The 15,905-nt window shown below is 40.3% G+C and overlaps 3 protein-coding genes across 6 annotated transcripts; 1 reads left to right on the forward strand and 2 right to left on the reverse strand.

Annotated features, from left to right (window-relative positions):
* The first annotated feature begins 524 nt into the window (after positions 1-524).
* LOC121688611 (fat storage-inducing transmembrane protein 1) lies at positions 525-2,396 on the forward strand. Its single transcript, XM_042068315.1, has 2 exons — positions 525-1,132; positions 1,359-2,396. The coding sequence occupies exons 1-2, from the start codon at positions 897-899 to the stop codon at positions 2,038-2,040; spliced, it is 918 nt and encodes a 305-aa protein (XP_041924249.1). The 5' UTR covers positions 525-896; the 3' UTR covers positions 2,041-2,396.
* psme1 (proteasome activator subunit 1) lies at positions 2,242-6,243 on the reverse strand. Its single transcript, XM_042068316.1, has 11 exons — positions 5,609-6,243; positions 5,355-5,387; positions 5,194-5,256; positions 4,876-4,977; positions 4,650-4,704; positions 4,310-4,410; positions 4,036-4,104; positions 3,622-3,689; positions 3,394-3,448; positions 2,625-2,711; positions 2,242-2,515 (listed from the first exon to the last, which is right to left on the reverse strand). The coding sequence occupies exons 1-11, from the start codon at positions 5,645-5,647 to the stop codon at positions 2,435-2,437; spliced, it is 753 nt and encodes a 250-aa protein (XP_041924250.1). The 5' UTR covers positions 5,648-6,243; the 3' UTR covers positions 2,242-2,434.
* Positions 6,244-9,942: 3,699 nt separating this feature from the next.
* Positions 9,943-15,585, reverse strand: LOC121688856. 4 transcript variants are annotated; one of them, XM_042068770.1, is made up of 10 exons: positions 15,252-15,585; positions 14,190-14,286; positions 13,921-14,056; positions 13,401-13,614; positions 13,087-13,223; positions 12,914-13,007; positions 12,454-12,786; positions 12,179-12,350; positions 11,960-12,087; positions 9,947-11,833 (listed from the first exon to the last, which is right to left on the reverse strand). In XM_042068770.1, exons 4-10 carry the CDS (start codon positions 13,602-13,604, stop codon positions 11,513-11,515), a joined length of 1,389 nt encoding a protein of 462 aa, XP_041924704.1. In that variant the 5' UTR covers positions 13,605-13,614; positions 13,921-14,056; positions 14,190-14,286; positions 15,252-15,585; the 3' UTR covers positions 9,947-11,512. The 4 variants fall into 4 exon arrangements, with proteins under 4 accessions (XP_041924705.1, XP_041924704.1, XP_041924703.1 ...); XM_042068771.1 differs by lacking the exon at positions 15,252-15,585 and having other exon boundaries at positions 9,943-11,833; positions 11,975-12,087; positions 13,921-14,079; positions 14,190-14,715; XM_042068769.1 differs by lacking the exon at positions 15,252-15,585 and having other exon boundaries at positions 14,190-14,715.
* Between the last annotated feature and the right edge of the window lie 320 nt (positions 15,586-15,905).

Raw genomic sequence — 15,905 nt, forward strand, 5'->3', positions numbered from 1 at the left:
GGATGTTTTTCCTGAAGCCTGCATTCCGGTCAACTGAGAGCTGGAACAATGCAGTGCTTGTTGCCTGTGGACATCACTCTTATGCAAGAATAAAATTATCTTTTAATGCATAAGACGTTCGGCCTGCCTTGATTGTTGATGTTGAGAAACTGGCATAGCTGATCAGTATCACATATCATCAGTAAAGTTGCTTACCTTAAAATAAAACTAAAGAAAATATTCTAAAAAAGGGACGTGGGGTAATCTGAGTTATATAAAACAGCATGTTTTGTCTTTGACCTAGTTTTGCTCAGTGACTGTGATGAAATACACATCTGCTGGTACCCTAATTGAAAAAAAAAACAAAAAAACATACCAATCCAGATTAGAATGTTTTCAGAAATGGGACACTTAACAGTGAGTACGAGATGTTAAAAAAAACTTTCTGATATGCTATTGAAACAAAATTCGAAGCATCTTCATAGACAGGTGGAAGAAAACAAAAACAGTGCAACAGTTTCCCGTGAGGTTTCATGCCTGAGGCACAGTGAAGGGTGTGGCTTTGGTGGGGGGGGCTGCAAAAACGTGGGGATGGGTGTCACTACATGAGACCACACTCACTCACTGCTGACTGTTGAAGTTGAACAGAGAAGAGGGGAAGAGCGAGAGAGAACAGAGCAGGAAAAACAGGGAGCACAGCAGTACCAGCCAGTCGCTTTGGAACAAGCCATTTGATTTCACACCTCACAGCTTTACTATTAAGACCCTGTATAGGAGTTATTTTGAGAGGACCTCTAGATGGACCACATCAACCCAAACTGTTTGTGACTTGGGGAGTGTGGATTCTCTCTCATTGGACACTGGCTCTGGATCATTGACCTCTGAGAAGAGAGGACCTGAGGGGGAACATCGGCAAGATGTCTCTCAGTTGGCTCAGGAAGGCTGCGGATGTCCTCCAGAACCACCCAGCCATCTTGTTCGCCCTCTCCACCCTGGTGGTGGTGAGCGACCTCACAGCCGCATTCCTTAGCCACAGCTCCTTCAGACACCACTTCCACCTGGTACTCTCCTTCCTGCTGCTGTCTGGGCCTGCCCTGAAAATGTGGGTCTCCAAGTACAGTGTATTCGCTAACAAGAACCACTACCTCTACAGGTGAGATGTGGATGTTGAGTGTGTGTGTTAGGAGGACGGTGATGTGTAAAGATTGTTTTATAGGTGTGATCTTTTTTTAACGAAAAGAGATGCTTTTTTTAATTCCACATGATTGCAATTATCTGTGTCCCTGTCTGTCTATTCTTTTCACCATGTTAATACCTCATATTTTGTGAGTGAGAGCGAGTCCCTTATCTTCACTTGACTCCTTGTTGCTTCCAATTAGAATGTTCCTGAGTTCTGGTTGGGGCTGGACCTGCGTGCTCGCTGGATCCTTCATGTTCCTGCTCTCCTTCTCCATCCGCCGCTCCCTGTTTCTCTCCCTCCGTCACCTCAGTCGGCTGGCTGCAGCCAGTGCTGTGTGGCTGGGCCTCCGCTGGCTCTTAACCTCCCTGGAAGACGCCTCTGGCAGCTGTTTCGAGCCTCTCAGCACCGCTCTGAAAGCCTGCATGGAGGCCACATCTCCTGGGGAAGGCTCAAGATTGCTGCTCCGGGACGGGGAGAGTAAGATGAGCTGCCTGCGCGCCGGGTTCCAGTGGCGCGGCTGCGAGGTATCCCAGGAGGCTCTCCTGCTGTGCCTGTGCAGCCTGTTGCTATTGGAAGAGGTGTCTGTGTTTGGCCGGTGCGTGCGCACCCCGGGAGCCCCCCTCCGACTGCTCTTCCTGCTCTGCGTCTCCCTGCTTGGACTGTGGGTCTTTCAGCTCCTCTGCCTACTGGCTCACTTCTCGCAGTTCCACTCCCAGCTAATTGGGGGCGCTCTAGGTTGCCTGGCCTGGAGAGTGCTCTACCGGGGTTGGTTTAGATTGGACCCAAGCTGGTGCAGTCCGGGAAGGCCCATCAGTGGACTAGTAGCTCCCACAGAACGGAAAGGAGAGGTGAAGAATGGACATGGAGAGATGTTTTTCTAATGCGAGTTGTTTAAGTCAGGTTTTTAAAATGGTTACTACAGCTGACAGACTTTTAGAATTGCAGGGAGACTGAGAAAAATCTCCAGGATGTACATGGGTGGGAAACATCAGTCTTTACAGGGAACATTGTGGAGATTCCAAACAGTAATAAAACTGAACTGATCAGAACAATATTATAATATAAGATAACAAAATCAAGAGTAATATAATAATTGTTTTATTTTGTAAATGGCATTAAAGCATTCTAATACAGCACAGTGGTTTCTGAAACTGAAAATGACTATGAGCACTTTCTCACTGCTAAAGGGATCAAATGGCATCTCAAAACGACACATAAGAAGGTATGTTTCACTTCCAATGTAAAAAGGTGTGTGTGTGGTTTGTTCTCCTGTCCTCAGTAGATGAGAGCCTTGCAGTCTCCCCTGGGTTTCTTGATTTTGTCGTAGTTCTTGTTGATAATGTCATACAACACAGCCTGAGTTCAGAAAACAACTCAATCAGAACCAGCACTCATTACAGAACCAATCCAAATATATAGGAATCTAATCTTAGGCTACAAAAACAGCCATCCCATCTGAACTCACGTATGTGTTGCGGATCTCCAGAACAACAATGCGAAGCTCGCCATACTGATACTGGTCCAGGTCATGAACAAGCTGCCTGTAATCTCCCTGTCAGGGCAGATGCAACAAAAAGAGGTTGAGTTATGCAACAACACTCATTGGCACGGCTATGGCATTCAACAGTGCTGGTTATGTGGTTTCAGTAGGCTCCTTTACATGCACACATTTTGTCGGATCGAAGTTCTTCTGATTATGGCATGAATCAGGTTCTAATCAGGTTAAATGTGTCCATGTAAACCCACCTAAAGTTGCTTTCTATCCTCTATTCTCCAGCAGTGATAGCATTACAACTCATTACTTATACTATACTTATTAACTTAGCCACTGTGCTTGTTTATAAGCCCTCATGTGTGGCATGTAACTAACATGGTGTTGACATACCGTGAACAATTCCAAGATTTCCTTATTGGTTACCTGAGCCAGAATTTCTGGGAAAATGTATTCACTGATTTGAGACCATTGGGGAATCCCACAGATACTTTCATATGTTTATGGTTATGTTTATAATATTTAGCAGACGCTTTTGTGCAAAGTGACTTACAATAACATCGAGGAACATTACATTAACATTTAAATGAACCGTTTATTGTAAAATCAAACAAGCTGAACAATATTACTAATAGACTAAATATAATTGAACCATAAACATATACAAACCAAGACGAAAAAATAATTAGTTAGAAACAAGAATTTCTCAGGCCATACATTTTTTTGTAATGGAACAACTCACCACATGTGCTTGTTTGGAGGCTTTGGCCACCGCATCACCCCTCTCACTGTAGTACCTATAGGGAACAAAACATTATATTACATACATTCAAACATGATGTCCATATATGCTGTCTATGGTGGCCGAGTTGTTTTTAGATTTAGATCAATTTCAGATGTCAGATTCAGATTGATATCAGATTTCAGACTTTTCTACATTAGGGGTAATGGGTGGCTTTGTCAGACTTACTTTGAAATTTGTGTCTGGAATCCCTCAATCTTGGTTCGAGTGTTGGTCAGCAGCTCAAACACTTTCTCCTGAAATCATCACACATATGAAACATTTTATGAAATAGACCTCATAAAAAGGGAGAATACAGTAGATATTTGAAGTGAAAATGATTAACTATAATGTATCTGTGCCACTTATCATATATGTGTCTTTATACAAAAGAACATTTAGACACCGGTTAGGGATGACAAGAACCATAAGTTAATGCAATTTTAATTTCATTTCCAACTATGAAAGTTTCAGTTTCCTTCAAGCAAAACTAAATTGAATTGAAACACAATAAATGTATCATGTTTGCCTCTACACACAGACTATGATCAAAGCAATGTTCTGTATCAGTTCTATATCTGAATTATTCTGCCATCTGCTAACCTGAACTGCCACGCCAAAGTTATTCCCATCCTCAATTCTGGGGATCTGAAGTTGCACCCACATCGACACCTATAAGAGAAAAAGAGAAGAATGCTGGCATGATCACTGAGGTAAAATGTTCAGCCACAAACATTATGTGCATAGTAAGTGGGAATGACAGATTTGTGTGAATATGAGGCTGTGAGTGTGTGTGTGTGTGTGCGTGTGTGTGTGTTCATTGCATCCCTCTAATACTGATAAGAGCACTTGAGGCAGAGCCATGTTGTGACGTTACCGTGTTCAATTTCTCCTTCAGGGTCTGGATGTGAGGCTTAATCTCCTTCAGCAGAGCTTCCAGCCTCTCATTGCAGCCAATGGGACCACAGGGAGGACCAGCTTAACCACAGATAGGTCAGAGGTCATGTACAGTGCCATGAGGGTCAAGAAACATTTGCTAATGATATCAATGATAATGATGAACAATACTTGAAATCAGATGTTGTTTCTATTACATGACAACCATCTTCAAGTCACTTTAAGGATTAGTTATAAAAAGCAAATCTAGGAATTATTCATTTATGCCAGCTAAAATCTGTATCTGTATGGGCCCATCAGTATTTCACTATTTTAAATACCATCTTCATCTTCTTTATCACTGTCCTTGTCTTTCTTTCCTTCCTTGGCCTCTTTCTGTTGAAAAAGAGATAACAAATAAACATGTTAATAAATAACCTATGCAATAGAACCTGTTGAATGGAGTTTGTGACAAATAGAGACTGGGAAACATGCTAAAGCAAGCTTATACTGTATATGTTTAGAAAGTCTGGACTTGGGATCTGAATGAGATTGAGTTTCAGTGACCTCCTCTTTCTTCTTCCTCTTGAGTTCTTCCTTGGCTGGGTCTGGGATTGGGATGTCAAGGGGAGCCTTCAGTGCAGTCATGTCTTCCAGACTGAGAGAAGACTGAAGAGAACCAACAGTTGAAATCATTGGGAGATGTGCTTTGACTCCACTCTTTATTTAATCAGTCGGGGTTATTAATCCCTTAATGTTCCCAGCACTTTACCTCCAGAGAGGATTCACAAAAATGTGTCATCAGATAGTTCAAGTACTAGTGTACAAATACATGTATGCTACTTTTGAAAAAATACTGCTCAGTGGCATGGTCTTTCATTTTACCTTCAACAGGGCATCCATCTCTGCAATTTTTTGAGGGAAGAATGTTGAGATCAGCTGTTCTGCCTAGAGTAGATATAATACAAATTAATACAGCAGACTGACGTCAACACGGAGCCAGAACATTTGGGCAACTAGCTACACAGGCTGATAGATTGACTTACCTCTGAGGTGAGCTTCTTGCAAAAGCCATCAACCTGATATGAGACAGAATTTTTAGCATTTCCTTTTGATTCCACAATGTTTTGATACTAGGTCACTAGGCCTATCAGTCAAGTTCAGAGTCAGTCAGGGTCAGGTTTCTGCATGCAAACACGCTATCCCCACTCAGTTTATACAAAGTTCTCTATAGCTTGTTACATTATATCATAGATCTGTTAAAATATAGACCCATGTTCCTCAAAATGTCTTCGCTTACCTGTTTCTTTGACGCGGGGCTCATGTCCATGGACGTCATTGTAACAATGCGAAAGTATAGGCAATTTGGTTACACAAGAAATATTTTGTAGATAAATTATGTAAACCGTTGATCATTAATAGACGTGCAATATGCAATGGACCTTTCTTGCCAGTTATATCACAACGTTATTCGTATAGCCTACGAAATACGCAGCCGTTACTCAGCAAAAGAAGTGAAAATGAAAGTAAACTAAACGATTATGGGACTTCCCGATTGTCTGTCTTTATTTTAATTCCGGCTGTTGCACACTGGGAATTGTAGGATAGCCTACTGTTTATAATTTCAAATATCATTCGACAGTAAAACCCTGCTTGTCAAAATACTTCGCATCCGACTTACTTTCAGTCATCATTAAAACATATAGGCTACGATTTTGCCCACTGGTCTGATGTTCAGACGTGTTTAGGTTCTGAAAACAAACGCACTATAGGCTATAAAAAAAGAAAAGAGCAACCTTGAGCATTTCGCACCAGAGGAATTTTTGCAGTTCCTAGAATAACGTGGAACCCCCTTTTTTTGCATTCACAACAGACTAATTTCAGGATGTAGCTCCTCTGCCAGCAGCTCCTGTAACTCTTTCAGCTCCTACCACAGGGCAGGGTATTTTCCCGTCACATTGGAACCCTAGGTCTACGTTGATTGGTCCAACTCATAAGCCAAACCCACTGTAAAATCTGTATTCAGAGCCGCACCGTCTTTAAAATTTGTGCTACCTGCATAAGCAAAGTATATGGAAATAATGTTTTTCTCAAAGTCAAGGATTCGTGTTTGGTAGAACGAGTCCTGTCGAGTCGAATCCTTCAAAGACGAGGCAAGACTTCTTCTTATAGCCTACGGAAACAATGGAACAGACTAGGTAGTGTGCAGGAAGCTGCAGGTGCATTATTAAAAATCATGTGCGCTCAGAATTGTGGGTGTTCCAAGCATCTCAGAATGAAGGACTCAGTAGGCTATAGAATTTTAAAGCACCCTTGACATTGGAACAGTGCTTAGCGAGATTCGATGACGTAACATCCTTGAAAGAGCTGCTTTGAAGGACCCATCCTTGACTTTGAGAGGTCTATATAGCCTACTGTCAGAGACTTTATTGACTCTGCTCCGTAGCGGACCCAAATGGATGGTGACCAGACTTGTGCAATGGCATAACGTCTGCTACACAAACAATAGGCCTACATCACACAATTAAAACCTTATATTTAGGCTGGGTATTGAAATGGTCCTTTTGACTAAATGGCGCCCTCTTTGGTAACCACAATTGAATTATAATTGCTTTGTGATATTTGACATCACATGTAGGTTTTTTTCTAATTCGCCCATGTTTTAGTGGCTATTTTTAAGTTCAAGATTTTCATATGAAGGACACAACCATGCCTCATGTTCATGATGGCTCTTTGGTTATGCACAACCTCTGAAATTCATCAAAACCAGGGCAAAAGTGGTTTCCATTCTATGTCTCCTTTAAAGTCGGCAAACCAGTTTCCTGTTCGTTAACACCGCTGTTAACAAGCTGAAGGGGAGTGCTGCAGTTGTACCAAAATGTGAGCTCACCGAAAATCCAAATGAGCAATTCCGACTGAATATGCTTCCTCATAGGATGCTCTTGTGCTTCCTCATTCTCACCTCCATGGTTGCAATTAGATAAATGAGACATCATCAATGACTTTAAGCTTTGAGCGATTTTTGGGGGACAAGCTGAAGGACCAAGGACTGAGGAGAGAGGCCATAGACATAATATACATAGACGCCGCATTGGCTGCTGGAAACAAGAAATGCGGCCGCCATCTTGGACCGGTCATACTCCTCATTGCGTTGCAGCAGAAAACACAAGATGACAGCACTGTGCAGCATGTTCCTGCTCAAATCGGGGGACCATACTCGGGGGATTTACTTTTCACAAGTAAGATTTAACATTACCGTACTATTGGTTGTATTTTGTATTTTCGAACAATGTGGCCTGTATCATAGCTACATGTATGACCTTTGCAGCAAAAAAAAACGCGTGAAAATCTGTTCGGTATTCAGTGAGATATGATTAATTAAGTGTGCTGACAGCTCATTGCACCGGCCAAACAGATTACACTGAGTGGAGTGGATGACCGGTCCAAGATGGCGGCTCCAAATCTCGTCAGCGCTAGTAGGGAGCAGCGGTCGATGCGGCGTCTATGTATATTATGTCTATGAGAGAGGCCGCATGCAAATAGAGCTTTGGGATGCACCTCTTGTCTTCTGTTCTTGTCACTTCCTGTTGTGCTTTGGTTACTTCCTGTCCCCTGTATGTGCTCTTTTGTTTACCCCTGTCATGTGCTTTTGTTCCTTGTCTCTGCCCCTCATCTAAACAGTGTTCCCTGATATTTGCCTTGATTGCTTTCCATCTGTGCCTTGTTAATCTTGTTAAGTGTTAATTATTATTATTAATAATAATAATAGCGCCTTCATGCCACTTCAGATATTCGGAAATGCTGACCCCCGACAGAAGAAAAATGACTTGAACACAAAGTCGGGTCGGAGTTTTTGCTCTGTGACTCGTGCAGAAGTCTTGTGTCCCAAGGTACCAGACTTGATGCCACTATCATATTCTCCAACCATGGTGGCCTTCCTTGCAACAACACAAGAGAGGAATCTCACTCTCAAATAGGCAAGGTAAAGTATCACTACATTAACACTACAGATAGAAACACTCGCCGGAGCCATTTTCCTTCTTGCTCAACCATTAATTATTAAGTCTCCACAATTTCAGTTCTAAAACTGATCCTGCTTCGGTCGGCAGGTATGATACACTGAACTTGCAAGTGGGATATTCTTCCTACAGGCAGTAGGGGCGGGTGAGAGAGTCTTCATTCGCCCTGTAATGAGTCATTTAACTTAACTTGCAAAGATGAATAATTAACACGAAAACGTTGCCTGGTGTCCCTTTAAAGACAAACATGCAGGGCATTACCCAATCCATATACCACATACTACCTGCATGAAAACATTTACTGGTATGGGACCTGCACATCACCATGGATTATCCATGAATAAACCTGATCAGATTTTGTGTTGGTTTTTCTCAGAAATGCCAACACCCAAGGCCACCTGTAAGTGTGTTAGTGTGTGTGTGTGTGTGTGTGTGTGTCTGTTAGTTATGCCAGAAACAATGTCATCCCATTCATGCCACAGAGTTCTTGGACAGAACAAAATCTGTTTTACCACACTTTCTACAACCTTGTGTGTGCCCATACTCACAAAGCTTGTTATGTTACTGAGCACTCCTACACAGCAAAATCAGTATACCCAAATTAACACTATCAGAGTTGATTTCAACACTTTTGAAGTGTCTATATGGGTCCACACCACAAAGTGTTAATTTAACACTTTTTTGAGAGTTGGCACCTTTACACTGATTCAGTGTTACCTATTGACTCTCTGTAGAGTAAAACATTTAACACTGCTTAACACCAACCAGTGTAACATTTTCTCAACTCTTAAAGTAGTGTTAAATGTTAACTCTTACTCTCTGGTGGATTATTTTCAAAATAAAGTTTGCTAAAATAATGACGCCAAGTTCAGTTAAAACACCTTTTATTTTTAATTCATGCACCACATTAACATATTAAAATATAAAAATATATTTTAAAACATAACAATATGGAACAATGTATGCTCGGTCACTGTCATTAGAGTATTGTTTATCAAAGGGTCTGAAATAAGTAAGCTGGTCAATGCAGATCACTACATAGTCATCATTTTGTTCCTCTATACAGAATGCATGCAAGTGTTCATCAAAGTACAAAGTATCAACTGTACAACCTATTATGAATGCATGCTGTTCATGTATTATAATGCGGCATATTTTCTTGAACACAGGTAGATCATGGGATGTTTCAGTGGCTATAAATAAACCAATCTGGTATTCTGTGCCATAATTTCTAACCCAATTTGTAGTTGAAATATCTGAATATGAATCTAATTTTAGTATTCGACACAGTGGATCATTAAGTGGTGTTTTGGGATCAATTTCTTATCAGGGTACAAAGTTTTAAACAAGTTATGGTGATCACAAATCAAATGTTTTAGGTAACATATCATGCCGTCAGTAAGGAATGGGGAGAACACGATGTTAACAATTTGTAATAACAGGAGCACAAGGTTCCAATGACTGTTGCCCATTTCAACCACATCACCAAAGATAAGTGGGGTATTGCGGAGAACACACCATGACTGAATGGCATTTAAACCTAAGTGCTTGCTGTTGTCATCAATTTTCAACCCACTTGGTTTGTTCTTACGTGCTGTAAAACCAAAATTAAAACTATGCATCCTGTCTGAAATACTGTTCAAAGAAATGTAGCCATTTTTTATCAGGTACTGAAAAAACAACTTAAGCTCATATTGTACAACACCCTCTAACAAATCATGCATTATATCAACAGCATAATTATCAGTGTTGTGAAAATACTCTAATGTATTGAGCACACATGACTTTTTAACACCATAAACAGAGGGTAGAGCAGGTTCTTCACTTAGTGCATTACAATGTTCAATGTGAAGCGCTCTGGAGCGCAGAACAAGTCCAGGATCATCCTCATTAAATATCGACTGAATTTCTCCCTTACTTATCAGACAAAACCTACAACAGTGTGTTGCACTGAAAGACTCAACAAACCCTAAAATGCCATTTAAAGCAAGATTATCTCCCGTCACTTGAATTACAGATCCAAACAGTGGTTCTTCAATACATGGAATTCTGATTCCTCTTGTCTCTAAAATTTTTAAATCTTCAATTAGAGGCTTAAATATTTCATCAAAACCATATTTCTTTAAATCTGATGTATAAAAAAGAGCTGCAAGATGCACATTCATTAACACAGAGTTTACTTTTGGTGGGAGGTTTTTTAAAGTAAAATAAACACATCCAAGTTTATGGACACCCTTCTTAGAACCTAATGGGTTTGCTGTTTCAAAGTCATCATAGTAAAGCAAAATCTGTAGAGCATGCCGCTTTTGAGAAAAAAGAGGATGGTTTTGGAAATATAACCCATCATTGATGTCTTTATATGTTCCCTTTTGACTGTGTTTCTCTTGCAAAAAACATTCTCTTATCTCATCATTTTGGAAAATGGACTTAAGTGTGCCTAAAATGGGTACATACATGAACTTGTCTGTCACAGGAACCTGACTGTAGACACCTGTAGTCCTATCTCTACGTGTATCCAATCTCACACCAAGAACAAATTCTTTTGGCTCAACTATTTCCCATTTTTCATCATAATATTTTTGTCTCTTTGTCTCTGTGTTAAATGTTGAAAAAGGATTGTCTAACTGATTTAAAGTATGCTCTATTTTATTATACATTTCTGACTTCTTGGTTTCGGGAGAAAATGTTTGGAGAACTGCTTCTCGTGTTTCACTTTGAACATCACTGACAACTTCCTCCATTGAACAAACTATTGTTTGGATGGTGCTTTCGGAGAGACCACTGGCTTGTAAGTGTGCAACAAGTGAACCGCACATTTTAGTAAGTGGTTTCTGTGTGATAACAGGAAGGACTGGCAACATGGATGCAGAGGTAGTTGGCTGATCACTTGAAAATTCCACCTCAGAATGTATTTGTGATGCCACTTCCTGGTTAGTACGGACCTGTTCATCATAGCAAAGCTTATGCACAGTGTTTAGGTGCTTTCTTAAGCCATTGTACGTACAAAAAGATGAAGCACACCCTCGCTCTCCGCATTTCAAACGTAAGTTCTTAGCTGGATACAAACCATGTTGAAACTTTAAATGCTTACATAGAACTGAACAGTCTTTGTGGTGCATTTTGCAAACAAAACATGTGAACATTTTCAGAGAATTGTACTCTGACCTTTGAGAGCTGGTGGCCTTTTAACGCTCTTGCAGTAGTCGAGCTCTCAGTTCCTTGACTCGCGGGCTTTCCTTTGCTTTTCCGATATCAATATTGTACACCGCTGTCTGGATGAAGGTGTAGAAGCTGGTAAGCACTTCATCGTAAGAGAGGCTGAAGACGTAGTGAGCTTTAAACAGCTCATCGAAAGCAGCTACCGTTGTCTGAGCATTGCTTGGGATGGGTTTCTGGTCCACGACAATGAAGAACCTCTGGATTCTCTTCTTTTTCTCACCGATGCAGAGGAGGAAGGGCTGTCTTCCATCAACTTTCTCCAGGAATGTGGTGAGGCTTGCACCCTCCTGTAGTTTGAATGACACAGCATCAAGATTTATTCTTATAGTCCTACATTAACTTGCAACAAACTTCAACATAACTGCTAAGCAAAAAGTGGTTTTGGTCGTACAACAAAAGATGAGGGTACATACTTTAAGAAATCTTACAAGATGGTTGGCTGCCTGTGCTGAGCTGATCTTAGCTGTTTTCTTATGGCCTCTTGATGTAGGGGGCAGGAGATGCAACAGCAGGAGGAGAGCTGACATATGGCTATCCCAGCCTTGGAGAAAATAAATAATTAGTTGAATATTTGGGAAGAAATTACCTCTTGCTTGCTGTACATGTAATCTATCTAAAAAAAAAATATTTACCAAAGTCATTCTCGGCATCAGAGTCAAAAGCTGCAAGAAGATCCTCAACATGCATATTTGAGGGAAGACTCTGGCATTCTGTGATGACTTTCTGCATGAAAAATGAGGGCCACTTTGCCAGAAATTTCCCAGATACTTCATCCCCAAACATCATGGAAAAATCTTGGTCAATCTGTAAACAGACACACAATGTCCATATACATGTCAAAAGTGTGCGTTTCATTTGGAGGTATTCAGTTTTAAAATACTAATCAACAATCTATACATATACTTACCAATCCAGGAACATCAAGGAAACGAGGGAAGACATCCAAGACTGTAGATGTTGCATCCTGGTCATGAACTAGCTTCTGTCTATACTCAAAGGTGGCTCTCATTCTCTCTTTTACCACGGAATGATCTGTAGAGTATCTGATGACAGAAAGCGCCTCCCGACACTCCTCACCGAAGAGCTGCTGACTGGTTAACAGGGATTCTCGATAGGTTGTTGGGCTGTCCTGCAAATCAGGCCTGGAACGTCTGTGGGAGCCATCAAAGCTGTTGCGTTGGACTGTCTTGAGTCTCCAAGCAAGGTAGCCAGTATTGGCGTCTGGATCATAGTAATGTTCCTGTTCACATAAGCATAGATATGTACACACAAACACATCAAAAGAGCAACCAAAAACTATTCAAATGTTGAAGTACTAATTACAAAAAAAAAACAGATTTGGTCTTCGAAGACACATTAATACTTACATATCCATTTTTTGAATATGGATCTTGCAGATATGGAAAAAGGGTCACAATTCCTAGTGCATAGGTGGTCCGCACACTTGTGGGTGGAATTCTCCTTTTAAAAGAAAATATGTTACATTTGTATCCAGTCTATGCATGCATGTTATCCTTGGTCGTTTCAAATAATTTCTTACCCATAGGATTCAGTCATTTCTGCAATCAAAATATTGATCATCTGTCTACGCGTTGCATCCGACAGCGTTTTCTTTTTGTAATATTCTTTGAAGATTTCTTCACCCTTTGGATTGGACCTCAGGGTAGCTTCAATCTTCTGCAAATTTTTTTTTTACATATCAGCTTAAGCAAATTAATTACTTCCTCCTGTTAACTTAACTTTAGATATACTTCTAACAATCACCTGCTATGAGATGCATGGTGGCAGTTCAAGTGCTAGTAATAATTATCCATTCTAATTTACATTTAAAAATGTGACTTTCATTGTTTTCACCTGTCTTGCTTCATCACGGTTCAGGTCACCAAGGCCCCTCTTCCTGTTCTTAGTGGAGAGAGAATGACAGTAGAAGCTGTTGAAGCAGAAGAAGCTGGTGATGCTGATCGGTCTGACGTTGACACAGGGGATGCTGGCAATGACACTGGTGACACTGATGGGCCTGGTAATACTGAGGACTGTGTCTCGTCTGCCACAAGACATACTTCGAGATCTAAAAATGTTCCACAGGAAATAAAATAAATATTTCCATACAAGGATTAGGGAGAAGTGTTAAAAAATATCCTTGACAAAATAACAGTGAAATCATATTTTAAAATACTTAAAAGAATTTTAGAGTTGGCAAGAAATAAACAGCTTCAATTACACACATTTTGGAAAATGTATAAAAAGGTGTAAGACCTTTATATAAATCTATTTCTAAACTTAACTCTCATAAGTAATCATAAACTGCTAGGATATATCAACACATAACTTACACCAAGATCACGTCTTCCAAATATTGATTTATTAAACGTACCTGATACTGGATACTGACAATATCCAATCTTGAAGTTCTGGATCCCTGACTTTATCAGCTCATCAAATATGTCTGCGTCGACCTCAGTACCTGATGTATCAGTCAAGCTGAGGAGACCTTCATTCAGAGATTCAGCCTGCAGGTTAAATTTGTCTGTTACTAGGATAATACAAAGAGAAATTACATTGAGCTTCCATGTCAAATATATCATTTGGATTTGACCTTTGTAAGTCATTATTGTTTTGAGTTTAAAAAAGGTGGATACAAACCTGCTTGAAGAAACTGGAGAAAATCAAAGTTTTCATCATTTTGTGGAACTTTTATGTATTTTTGGACTCCTCTATATTCTACCCTGGCCAGCATTTTCTGTAGAAATTTTAGAAAATTCATGTTCAAATTCAAGCTTTCAACATATTTTCTCTGGCAAATGTAATGCAGTTTAAATTAGTGGTCAATGAAAGCCAATGTCATGCAACTTTTACAACATTTTATCACAAGAAACGACAGGGATGACAAAAATCCCATTCATCTGGTGTGCCCTGTGTAACCACAGACAGTGTAACTAGTGTCTCCATAGACTAGTGTCGCGACCACCAGCGCGAGTATAAATAGTTACGGCGCTCCCGTGACGTCACATTGTCGCGCGACAGGTCGGGAACGTCGAGTATAAATCTATGGTATAAATCAGCCCTTATCCAATTACTGAAGCTATACTGAGCATATACTGAGCCAAATGCAGTATAACGGCTACCAGGCAGTCAGGGCACACGAGATGATCTGGGATTGTAGGCCTACATTTATTTCCACACTGAACCCAATCAAACACAAATGTTTCTCTGATAAAATACAAAAGGTCTTTTGAATTACACCAACAAAACAAGAGCCGCACCGCGTTACATGAGCTACATATTACACAATCACTACACAATCGTACACTATCAGCGCTTGCTAGCAAGCGAGGCATGCCAGACAGAATGTTCACGCACATGGAACTATAGCTAATTAGCGTTCGTTAATGCTAGTTAACGTTAACGCTGGCTAATGCCAAGCTAAGCCATCAAAATACTGACGTGTTAGAATTAACTTACTTAGCTTAAGCTCTTCAAGGTGAAAATTCCCGCAAAGTTGCAAACTTTTCATTACCATGAAAGGCAAAGTTTTAGTTAACTAAAATGTTTACAAGATGGCGCTACTGCAATTACCACAAGTTGCGGTGGCGTGTAACAGTGTGGTGGTATAGTTAGTTTAGTTTACCATCGAATGAAAAAAAGAGCAAGAGAAAATATTGATATCAAACTATTACTTTAACATACGATATATGAATTACTTACCGAACAACACATCTGTTGAAGACCGAGTGTGGACAGCAGGAGAACTCTTCTATCGGTGCCGGTGGTCCATGGGTGGGTGCATGTGAGGAAATGAAGGCGGGGGTGATGATGTGCACGTTGAGTGTCACGGCCAGGTTCAGAGTTACAGAGTTGTCAAATCAGGTATGACACTTTAAGTGTCAATTTAAAAGCACTTCGTCATGACACTTTGTTTTTACACTAACTATATGTCAACAGAGAGTTGAATATGTGGGATTCGACTCTATTCAGAGTATAATTCACTCTATCCTCCTTAAAAAATCACTGACACCAAAATAATAACTCTTTTCAATTTGCTGTGTAGTCACACTTAAAGTTTTTACTAAACATTTTCTCTTAAAAGCTTTTCAAAAATCTGCTAAGACTAACTTTTAGAAAGGAAAAATGACAGCTCAAATGATAAGAGAAAGGCTCCATTCCTATGGTCAACATTGATTTTCAAAGCACAAATTTGCTTGCAGTGACCGCCGTGATTGGCTGATGAGCAACATGTCTGTGCTGATGAATAGGCATGCTGCGCTAAATGACGCAAAGGACAAGAGACAGACACATAAATAAAGTAGACAGGCTACAAACAAATGCCTTACCTAATGACAAAGTATGTTTGCAAAAAAA

The sequence above is a fragment of the Alosa sapidissima genome, chromosome 17 (assembly GCF_018492685.1).
Source record: "Alosa sapidissima isolate fAloSap1 chromosome 17, fAloSap1.pri, whole genome shotgun sequence".
NCBI classification, from domain to species: domain Eukaryota; kingdom Metazoa; phylum Chordata; class Actinopteri; order Clupeiformes; family Clupeidae; genus Alosa; species Alosa sapidissima.